Genomic DNA, 12,118 nt, shown 5'->3' with positions numbered 1-12,118 from the left:
ATTCATTCAGTAGCGTGGGTTTAAATTTGTTTATTCACATACCAATAAAAAGGATTCCATTTTTTTGTGTGTATTATTTATGTATATATTTTATTATGGAAGCTAAAAAAATTCAACTTTTTTTGCTTGTGTCAGCCGGCAATGTTTTCGGTGCTGCAGATTATTCAGTGTGCGGATCCCCCTTGGTGTCCAGTCGGATAGTTGGTGGTACAAGTTCCTTGGATGGGGAGTGGCCCTGGCAGGTCGCTGTTTTAGATAATGAAGCAAATGGAACATATTTATGCGGAGGCTCCCTGATCTCACAGGAGTGGGTTATGACGGCAGCGCATTGCATCCACTAGTAAGTATAACATGTTACCTTTATATACCAATTCTTCCATCAGGCACCAATCATTCTGCTTTTGGAAAAATGTTCCTTTTTTTTTTTTAAACAAATTTTATTGGGTTTTTAGTATACAAAACAAAGGAGGGCGTCAGGTAAAAGGGCCCAAACCGCCTGTACAGAAATGTACAGTAGATTGAAACAGAGCATCAAATTGGTTATAAAACAATGACAGAATGGAGAACAATGTAGAAAATAGACATATGAAATGATCATAGAAGTGTAGCACTACTCCCATGGGAGCTGCTGAGTGTGGGTTCCCCTGGGTTACCATTATCAACAGTAGGACATTTAAGCATGTTTCCAAGTGTGATTACCTCAGACAAGAACCAGTCCAGTTTCTTTGGTTTTTAGGGTTTATTGAGAACTTGGATAGAAGAAGGGATGAGTGGGATACTCCAACAACTGAACTATGCACAAATAGGCAGGGACTATACAGAATTGCTGATTGACGCTGGTTAGCGCTGACTGACGCTGATTAATGCTGACTGATGCTGATCACGGCTATGCCGCTGACTTTACGTTCACCTTTGACTGTGAAAAGTCCTTTAAGCTCCCTAAGGTACTCTTTCCTGAGGTAGCCGACTTGTAGTGCAGACTGTACTGCTGAGACACTTCAGGGCCCTTCCTGGCGCCCTCTTTATTCCCTATTCTTCAGGGTTTCACAACTTGGCACCCCCTTTACTGCAACATCCCGGGTTAGCTGGCTCTCTGATCCCCTTGATCTCTCTGGAGTGGTCCCCTCTCTTAGGCAGACCCCTGGGCAGATCTTGAGTACTCACAACACTGGTTTTCCAGAAGAATCCTGCCCCACAGCTCCACTTGGTCAACACACACTGGATCCTCCACAGCACAGCTCATCCCCTGGTCCCCGGGCCGACTGCCTGGACCACCTTCCTCTGCGACAGGAGGAGAGACAGCCATCACCCTCCTCCTGGGACCTGGCTTCCCACCCAAAGACATCCTGTCACATGCTCCCCCCCCTATTTATGTGCAATCCCAGGATGCATTGCAGGAATGCCCTCCCACTGGAACTGACATAAAACAGAGTGTGTCACTGGCTAGGTTTCCTCCACTGTCCAATGAGCTCCCTCATTGGCTGCAGTCCCAGTGAATCACACTTGGAAACATGTGACAGGCTCAACTAACAGATCAGACCCCCCTGATGAGCAGAACAGGGCCATAACTGTGCTTTACCTAGCACCTACCTAGGAAGGTGCTACAGAAATATTGTTGAAAACAGGGAAGACGAAAACTGGATGGATCATAGTAAGGGGAGAGGATGGAGAGGGAAGATATGGTTATAAGAGGCTCTGGAGGAAAGCCATGGTCGCCGTAAAGAAGAGTCATGGTGTGAAGCTTTGAGGTGATTGTAGGCCCGCCTTGTGGTTGAAAGGTTGACAGAGAAGCTGAATATCGGCAGCAGATAAAGTGGATTCCATGAATGGTTGCCATTGATCTAGGAAATGTTGTTTAGATGGTAAGTGATTTAAGTCAGTGTTGAGTTTCTCCCTATGAAGTATACAAGTTAGCGGAAAAATGTTTCTAAAAATTAGTCATGGACATCTTTATTGAAGCAGTGTCCACTTTAAAACTGCCAAGTGTGCCTCACTGATCATCATTGATTTATTTATTTCTATGGATTACAGGTACTTATATAGCACGATCAATGTATGCAGCGCTTTACACTGGTTACATTGATTGGTTTACATCACCAAAAAGCCCAAGTGTGAGTTCTAATATCGGGATCTTCATTCCACTTCTGAGTTCTTATGCTCATTTACTGTGGGTTAATAGAGAAGGGTGAAAAGTTGCCTATACCAATACCCTAAACCAGTGATGGCGAACCTTGGCACACCAGAAGTTTTGGAACTACATTTCCCATGATGCTCAACTATACTGCAGAGTGCATGAGCATCATGGGAAATGTAGTTCCAAAATATCTGGGGTGCCAAGGTTCGCCATCACTGCCCTAAACTTATAGTTCAGCATTTGGATATTAGGAGCACACTTGGGACAATATGAAGGGTTCTTTAAATTTATTTCTGCCTAGAACTAAGCGGGGTCTAGGTCTGTAACCTGATTACCAGTTCCAGGATCCTGTCCCTCTGCTTTTGCTTGCCTGTCTGTTTTATTGGGACCATGACCTTCAGTTATGGTTCTACCTGTTGCCCCTGTACTGCCACCTACCTGCATGTAATCCGGTTGTGGATTAAGACTTTGTGTGTTGATATTTACATCAAAACTCTCCTTTTGCACCTCATGCATGATTATTATCATGGATAGTGCGCAAAAATATTGTCTTTAGTCGTCATAGGGTAGGGGTCTAAAATATAAAAAATGTATAAACAAATAAATAAAGACAAAGGAAACATATTTTTTTAAAGTTCAACTCCAGTAGAAAAAAAAAAAGAAAGCGCTCATAAAAGGATATAAAAGGCAGCTTTGCTGCAATACTCACCCTTAATCCATTGCCATTCCCAAAAGAACTTCTTTTTTTGGCACTAGATGTGTTCAGCCTTTTAGGTTAAATTACGGCCAGCATCAATCAACCCATCTCTTCTGAGCCTATGCTGTCATGGACCCGCCTTCAACCTGTGACTGGGCAGTGAAGGAGTAGCAGCACCGTGATAGGCTCATCTCTCTCAGCATGCTTCATGATTGGTTTGTCCTTGTACTGCCTATCTTTTTCCAAGTCCGAGCTTTGCTGTAGAGGGACTATAAGAGGCTGATACCAATTCAGGTGCTTTCACTGCTTGCATTTAAAAAAAAATGCATGTAATGATGTATTAATCAATACAGAGCTGCATTATTCTGTGTTTTTTAATATCTGCCCTTTTATTCATTTTATTTTAAACTTTTTTTTAACCTTTTAGGTCTCACATGTATACTTACAATTGCATTCCACTTCTAAGCCTTCAGTAAAGATTACTGTGACTTAGCATCTCAGTAAACTCTGATGATCCTGCCTAAGTTCATACCATTGGGTGTGTGTACATAGAGTCCATCGACAGAGAACACATTATGACCAAGTTGTATTTCATTCAATAAATTCTGAAGTGGAAGTCCTTTACGACGAAACGCGTCAGGGCTTGTGTGCTCGGTCGCCAACTACTGATGCCACGCTTGGTCACTTTACGGATTCCTGGTGGATATGGGATAGCTTCAGCGGGGGTCATAGAGCGTGCATGCTTTTGCTAAATGCCTTCATTTCAGCTTGCTCTTGTAAGTAGAACCTGGAGGAGAGAGGGGCTATTGTGTTTTATTTTATTCCATTAAAGTGTTGCGGAATTACGCTATGTGCCCCCACTCTATTTATTTACATGATATGATGAATGGAGTACTTTCTGAAGGCTACTAAATGTCACATGGGATTTGGATCCTAAGCCCCCGTTCACACTGGGGCAACGCTACTTTGCCGGGCGACCTCATAGGTCGCGGCGCGCTGCTCGCACCGCGACCTCGGAGTGGCCGGCATGGACTTCATAACATTGAAGTCTATGCAGGTCGCTCCGGGTCGCCCCAAAGAAGCTCCGGACCCTTTTTCTAAGTCGGAGTGACTTGTGTCGCTCCTATTAGAACGGGTCCGCAGCTTCTCTATGGAAGGCGACCTACGGCGACCTGTCAGGCGACCAGGTCGCCTGACAGATCGCCCCAGTGTGAACGGGGGCTAAGAGTTTGGAGATACACCATTCGAGGATCGGTTCATTGTATAAGGGAGAGTTTTGCTCTAGTATCTGGTGAGTGTCCAAAGAGAGGGGGGAGCACCAGTGATTGGTGGATTTTTGGTGGATGTTTGAGAGATCCTTCACACCCTTCCCAATGCTTGGACTGAGCCTCACTGGATTTTGATTAGACTCACCCAGAGACTTTGTCATCATTCCTTTCTTGCAGGACTGACATTTAGTGTGGTATAAGCTTATTACTGTCTATATTCATTAGCGCTGCTAGTGTTGTGGGCTTATCTATATCTATAGATTTTTCTATTACACCATTGTTATAAATTCTGAAGTTCATTGATAGTATTGATACCTTCTGCAGCAGATGGATCCTCATTTATACAAGTTATGTTCTGTTTTCTTTCTGCAGTCCTATCCAGCTATCAAATTATAAAGTATATTTGGGCCTGTACCAGCTGGGTGTGACCAGCTCTCATACAGTTGTTGCCAATGTAAGGACTATCATCGTCAATAGTCAATATACAAGCACTGGGAGCCCTGGGGACATCGCCCTGCTGCGGCTGGCCACACCTGTCACCTATACTCAGTACATCATGCCAATCTGTCTGCCAACTTCTTACACCACCTTCCCCTGTGGTACGGAGTGCTGGGTCACCGGCTGGGGTGCAAGATATTATGGAGGTGAGTCCATGAAATGATAAGCAAAAGTGATTTCAATCATTTTCAATCCAAGTAATCCAAACCTGTCACTTACATCTAATACATGATGTTTATTAATGATGGGCAAATCTACCTGATTTAGATTTGCATGGGCTTCATCAACTCCTGTTTGAAATACATGAAACCTGAACTTAGCATTGAATCCTATTGAAGTCTGGGGGGGGGGGGGGATAAATCTTGATACCAAATTCTGGCCATGTTCAAGGCTTATAGGAAACTTATAGGAAAGCTGTTGTCAAAAAGGGCATGGGAAGGTGGACACTGCCATTGGGGCCATTTAATAAAGAAAAACGACAAAAAAATACCATTCTGTGGGGAGAGGGTCCTTTTAATGCAACTTTAACCTCCCTGGCGGTATGATTATGTCAGGAATTCTGTACCAAAAGCGGTACAATTTTTTGCATGGAAATTTGGCGTTATGTATTATAGGCCTACAATTCTTAGTAATTACTGACTTAAAGTGGAGTTCCACCCTAATTTTATACTTACCTCCATCTTCTCGCTCCGGGTCACCTGAAAAAAGAAATGGATAATCGCATTATTTATTTTTTTTTACTTACCTCGTAGCGAAGAAAATATACTTACCTTACTTCCTTCTTCCTCCTTCCTCGGCCGCGGCCCATCGTCACTTCCTGGCTCTGCAATGATTCCTGGGAGCTGAACGTCATCGCTCCCAGGAATTATTGCGCCTGCACCGGCCCCGACGTCAGTTCCGGGTCGCACGCGTCATCCCCTTCTAAACAGCTTCTGGGCATGTGGAGGGAGGACGCGCGCGACCCGGAAGTGACGTCGGGGCCGGCGCAGAGCATCGTGGGACCGAAGAAGGCGGAAGAGGACCCCGAAGAGGATCTCGCTGGCTTCAAGCTGCCCACATCTGAGATGGCAGCGCTGGACAAGACGTTTTCAAGGTAAGTATTTGTCCTAACAGGTAAGTGCAACCCGGGACAGATCAGAGGCTATCCATTGTGGAATGCACTAGCCCTGACTGTCCCGGGGGTATTTAAAAAAAATAAAAAATCCAAGGGTGGAACTCCGCTTTAAACCAAACTTGACCAAAACAAGACTCTAGTAGACATTCCAGATGTGATAAATTTTAAACACAAACGCATGAATTATAATCTAATCAATAATATAATTTTATTATATAATATATAATATAATATATATATATATATATATATATATATATATATATATATATATATATATATATATATATATATATTATATTATATAATAAAATTATATTATTGATTAGATTATAATTCATGCGTTTTATATATATGTGTGTGTGTGTGTATACAGTATATATATATATATATATATATATATATATATATATATATATATATATGTGTTTATATATATATATGTATATGTATATATATATATATATATATATATATATATATATAATATAAATGTTATGTGTTTGTGTTTTGTGCAACGTTCAACGTTTGAATTTCCCTCCCTAGTTCTGCTCCCATGCAGCATTGCTGCTGCAGGGAACGGAACCAGGAAGTCATCACACCGACGGACGAGTGGCGGGGATCTCGGTGGCGATCACAGCAATGGGAGATCATCGCTGGATCACCAGGAGAAGGTAAGGAACACCGCTGCTCGCTCTGCACATCTACCCCAAGCGTGACTCGGGGATACCGATAACAGCATAGAAAATCCACCCCGAGTCACGCTCGGGGATACCGCTAGGCAGGTTAAAGTGATTCTAAAGTCTTTTGTCTTTTTTTTTTTCTAAATAACAAACATGTTATACTTATGTTATACACGGCTCTGTGTGATCCTCCTCTTCTTGGGTCCCTTTTTCTCCTGGCCCCTCCTTTCTGTTGAGTTTCCCTATATCAAGCAGCTTGCTTTGGTAGCACCTGAGACTAGATGCAGCTCCGTGTGTCCATTCCATTCCATGCCGTTCGGCCCCGCCCCCTCTCTGTCCTGATCGGCAAACTGGCTTTGATTGACAGCAGCGGATCCAATAGTGCCGCTGCTGTGTCTCAGCCAATCAGGAGGGAAAGTCCAGAATGGCTGATGCACTCCTGGACATTGCTGGATAGAGATGGGGCTCAGGTAAGTATTTGGGGGTGCTAGGGTCGCTGCTACTTTAACCACTTAAGCCCCGGAGGATTTGGCTGCTCAAAGACCAGGGCCTATTTTGCAATTCGGCACTGCATGACTTTAAGGGACAATTGCGTGGTCGTGCGACTCTGTACCCAAATTAAATTGATGTCCTTTTTTTTCCCACAAACAGAGCTTTCTTTTGGTGGTATTTGATCACCTGTGCGATGTTTACTTTTTGCGCTATAAACAAAAAAAGAGCGACAGTTTTGAAAAAATAACAATATTTTTCACATTTTTTTATATGAAATTCCCCCCCAAAAAATGTAAAAATCAAATTTTTTTAACATTTTAGGCCAATTTGTTTTTTGCTACATATTTGTGGTTAAAAAAAAAAATCGCAATAAGTTTGTTTGGATTGGTTTGCGCAAAAGAAATTGCGTTTACTAACTAAGGGAAAGATTTTTGTCATTTTTATTGTTTTTTTTTTTAACTAGTAATGGAGGCAATCTGCAATTTTTTTTGTGGGACTGCGACATTGCGGCGGACAGATCGGACCCTTGACTGACATTTTTGACACTTTTGGGGGTACCAGTGACATTACTACAGTAATCAGTGCTATACATATGCACTGTTACTGTAAAAATGACACTGGCAGGGAAGGGGTTAACTTTATTAGTGATCACGGAGTTAAATGTGTCCCTAGGGGCGTGATTCTAACTGTAAAGGGGCGTGGCTTGTGATGTAACCACAGAGACATACGATCCTACATAGCAAGATCATATGATCTCTGCAGTTACACCAGAGAGAATGACAGGCGGCTTTGTTTACATCAGCCGCCTGCCTTTCTCCCTCTCCAGCGGGAGATCGCGAGTGGCCGACGGACATCGGAGCCGCCGGTCACTCGCGCGGGGATGGCAGGGAACGAGCGGGGGCAGGAGAGCACCTCCGGCGGCGCGCACTCGCCCCCAAGAGGCTCGTGGGCGAGCGACATATCGGTACGTCGCTTTGCGCAGGAGGGGCTGACCGCCGCCGTATATAGTCGTGCGGCGGTCGCAAAGTAGTTAAGGGAAGTATAAAAAAAAACACAATTTTTTTGATAAAATGAACCACCATTTTTTTTCAATTACAAGCTCTGGAGTAGGGATAGGCTTCAGGTTTGGGTCAGACATAAGCTTACCCTGAACCCAATTTCTTTGTAGTTCACGAACTAATCCAACTATTTGCTGCAATAGCAACCAATTACCACATTGCGCTTCCAGGCCTCTGAACTCTGGTCATGTGGTTTCAAAGGACCAATAATGGGGGTTTTCTTATGGTCCAGCCCCTTCCCTATAAAATTTAGGGTTTCCAGTAGCTATTTGTCAGCATGTGTCAGATAGACCTGGAATAGATAGGAAATACTGAGTGTTTGCAGGAAGATATTGTTCCTGTTTTACTACAGATGCTAAACAGTGCTACACCCAGTTCTATATTGTGCCACAATAAATTGAATTGCAGCTTTCTTTTTTTTTTTTGGTATTTTATTGTTTTTTATTTTATATTTCATTTGTCTTTTTTTTTACGTGCAGTTAGGCTATAAAACAAAAAGGCAAAACAAAAGAAAAAGATGTGAGGTTTAGTGTTTTTATAACTTTTGGTTTAGGTGTTTAACCACTTAAGCCCCGGAGGATTTGGCTGCTAAAAGACCAGGGGGTATTTTGCGATTCGGCACTGCGTGACTTTAACGGACAATTGCGCGGTCGAATTTGAAACGAATTTGAGGTCCTTTTTTTCCCACAAACAGAGCTTTCTTTTGGTGGTATTTGATCACCTGTGCGATTTTTTGATCATGCGCTATAAACAAAAAAAGAGCCACAATTATGCAAAAATAACAATATTTTTCACATTTTTTATATGAAATTCCCCCCCAAAAAAATGTAAAAATCAAAATTTTTTAACATTTTCGGCCAATTTGTTTTATGCTACATATGTTTGGTAAAAAAAATCACAAAAAGCGTATTTTTATTGGTTTGCGCAAAAGTTATCACGTTTACTAACAAAGGAAAAGATTTTTGTCATTTTTGTTGTTTTTTTTTTTTTAACGAGTAATGGCGGCGATCTGCGATTTTTTTTGCGGTACTGCGACATTGCGGTGGACAGATCGGACCCTTGACTGACATTTTTGACACTTTTGGGGTTACCAGTGACATTTCTACAGTAATCAGTGCTATACATATGCACTGTTACTGTAAAAATACACTGGTAGTGAAGGGGTTAACTTTATTTGAGAGGGAGGGGCTGTGTGTGTCCCTAGGGGCGTGATTCTTACTGTGATTGGCTGTGGCTTGAGCTGTAGGAACACTGATCAACAGTCCTACATTGTAGAACCGTATGATCAGTGTTTCTACACCGGGGAGAATGACAGGTGGCTTGTTTACATAAGCCGCCTGACTTTCTCCCTCTCCCCCGACGATCGCCGAGTGACCCGATGTCCGCCGGTCACACGCGCGGGGGGGTCCGTGACCACGCGGGAGTGGGAGTGCGCCTCCGGCGGCACGCGCTCGCTCCCCAGAGCCTCACAGGCTAGCGACGTAGACCTACGTCACTCTGCCTGTGAGGGGCTGACTGCCACAGTAAATATACTGTGAGCAGTCGGCAAGCGGTTAAAGTGATTCTAAAGGTTGTATTTATGCTTAGCTGCTCTGTGTAATAGTTTTGCACAGAGCAGCCCCAATCCTCTTCTTTTTATTTCCTCCCTGGGGGTCCTGGCCCTTCCCCCTTTTAGAGTGCCCCCAAAACTAAGCCTCTTGCTATGGAGGCTCTCGAGCAGGCTCGCTCCCAAGCTGTGCCACTCTCTCCTCATTGGTTCACTGGATGTAATTGACAGCAGCAGGAGCAAATAGCTCCCGCTGCTGTGTGAGCCATCGAGGAGAGAGAGACCTGGGAGAGCCACTGCTCTCATGCACATTGCTGGATCAAGATGGGGCTTAGGTAAAGTATACAGGGGAGGGGGGGGCAACTGCACCCAGAAGGTTATTTACCTTAATATACTGTATAGTATGCATTAAAGTGATTCTAAAGCAATAAACAATAAAACAATAAAAATGACAAAAATCTTTCCCTTAGTTAGTAAACGCGATAACTTTTGCGCAAACCAATCAAAATACGCTTTTTGCGTTTTTTTTTTTTACCAAACATATATAGCAGAAAACAAATTGGCCTAAAATGTTAAAAAAATTAGATTTTTACATTTTTTGGGGGGGAATTTCATATAAAAAAATGTGAAAAATATTGTTATTTTTGCAAAATTGTCGCTCTTTTTTTGTTTATAACGCATGATCAAAAAATCGCACAGGTGATCAAATACCACCAAAAGAAAGCTCTGTTTGTGGGGAAAAAAATACGTCAAAATTGGTTTGGGTACAGCGTCGCACGACTGCGCAATTGTCTGTTAAAGTCACACAGTGCCGAATCGCAAAATAGGCCCTGGTCAGGAAGGGGGTAAAATCTTCCGGGGGTTAAGTGGTTAAGCAAAAAAATAAGACTTTAATATCACTTTAATGCATTTTTTGCATTAAGGTAAAAAGTGTTTTATATTTTTTTGTCCTCCCCCTTCCCTGTGTGAAGGGGAAGAGAAGGGAGAAGAGATAATGCACTGTGCACAGCTGCATCTCTTCTCCCCTCTCTTTCTCTGGAAGAGAGGTTCCTGCTGCTGTCAAATCAAAAGTAGAGAGAAGTAAGTGGGGGTGGGTGGGGCTAATCACTGCTGTGTGTGTCTATACAGCAGTGATGGCAAACCTTGGCACCCCAGATGTTTTGGAACTACATTTCCCATGATGCTCAACTACACTGCACAGTGCTTGAGCATCATGAGAAATGTAGTTCAAAAACATCTTAGGTGCCAAGGTTGCCATCACTGCTATAGAGCATGGCTCCCTAGACACATGGCTCAGGAGTGAGCAGACACTGTGTGCCCCCATAGCAAATGGCTTGCTATGGGGACACATGAAGAAGACGAAGAGCCAAGATCACCTGCAGGGGACCTGAGAAAAAAAGAATCAGCGCCCCTGTGTGCAATACCACTACACAGAGCAGTAATGACCATTCTTCCTTGCTTTTTATACACTATGCAAACAATCCCCATCCATTTGCCTGTTTCCTTCTTTGCTTCCTTTTGATAAGTCTGCTCTTTCGTATGGCGGGAGTGAAATATTCCCACCTTACTGAAGCTAAAAGGTGGGATTCTACACTATTATTGGGCAACCCGTTGAGCCCGCATAGTAGATTGGTACATACACCAGAATGTTAAGGAATGGGTTACTTTGGAACATTCTATAACTCCTCATTGCGTGCGATCTCTGCCATGGACTAACCCTTGCCATATCCTAGCTCCCGCCAACTCCCATCCTCTAATAGGCCCTACATTGGAAGTTTTCCACTACACAGCAAAGAAATTGGTCCAAAAACCCTTGGCTTAGCCCACTGAGCCCAGTTTATGGCAATCCAGACTTTTCCCCTGGCATAAAAGACAACTTCCTCTCTAAAATCTGGCCTCATAGGGATGTTGTAGCTTCCTATTTCTTTTGAAGGGGCTCACTCCTACCTTTAAAAATGCTTAATACAGAACTTGCCCCACACTCTATTCTATAGTGGACATACACAAAGATAAAGCATTTTTTAACCAGGTGCGATATTTCATACTCCTGGATATGACCTCTAACAGTACTAGAATCTCTTTGTTGTAAGACAAATCCTCAGAGACATGTTCTTTCTATATTATATTCATCATTATTTGGGGACCTCCCAGCTTACTCTAGTGCAGGGATCCTCAAACTACGGCCCTCCAGCTGTTGCGGAACTACGCATCCCATGAGGAATTGTAAAACTCTGACATTCACAGACAAGACTAAGCATGATGGGAATCGTAGTTCCTGAACAACTGGAGGGCCATAGTTTGAAGAACCCTGCTCTAGTGCCTCGTGTTTGGCATAGAATCTTGACATGCAGCTCTCAGATTCTAAATGGGAATCCATTTTTACTTTTATACATAAAGATTCCTTAAATGTTGCAACACAGGAATGTGGATTTAAAATTTTGACCACATGGTACAGGACCCCTGCCCTCCTAAATAGAGATGGCCTTGCGGTTCGCCCGACGGTCGGTTCGCTGCGAATTTTGCTTGTTCGCAAATTTGCAAAAAGTTTGACTTTTGCCGATGTTCGCGAATATGTCCGCGCCGCCATTTTCTTTTTCATTCAGAAGAACTTTGACCCATGACACAGCC

At 43.1% G+C, this 12,118-nt stretch overlaps 1 protein-coding gene across 1 annotated transcript in view; it reads left to right on the top strand.

The window, feature by feature from the left end:
• Positions 1 to 224: 224 nt before the first annotated feature.
• The window catches only part of LOC309558475 (tryptase gamma-like), a gene marked incomplete at its 3' end in the record, with an annotated part of 28,924 nt that continues 17,030 nt past the window's right edge, over positions 225 to 12,118 (top strand). The window contains exons 1-2 of the mRNA XM_082261546.1: positions 225 to 340; positions 4,472 to 4,743. Of these exons, the coding sequence (XP_082117672.1) occupies positions 315 to 340; positions 4,472 to 4,743 (298 nt within the window). The 5' untranslated portion in view covers positions 225 to 314. The remainder of the gene's footprint in view (positions 341 to 4,471; positions 4,744 to 12,118) is intronic.

The sequence above is a fragment of the Pelophylax lessonae genome (genome assembly GCF_965119305.1).
Source record: "Pelophylax lessonae genome assembly, chromosome: 6".
Lineage (NCBI taxonomy): Eukaryota > Metazoa > Chordata > Amphibia > Anura > Ranidae > Pelophylax > Pelophylax lessonae.
This window is presented reverse-complemented; position numbering and strand designations above follow the sequence as displayed.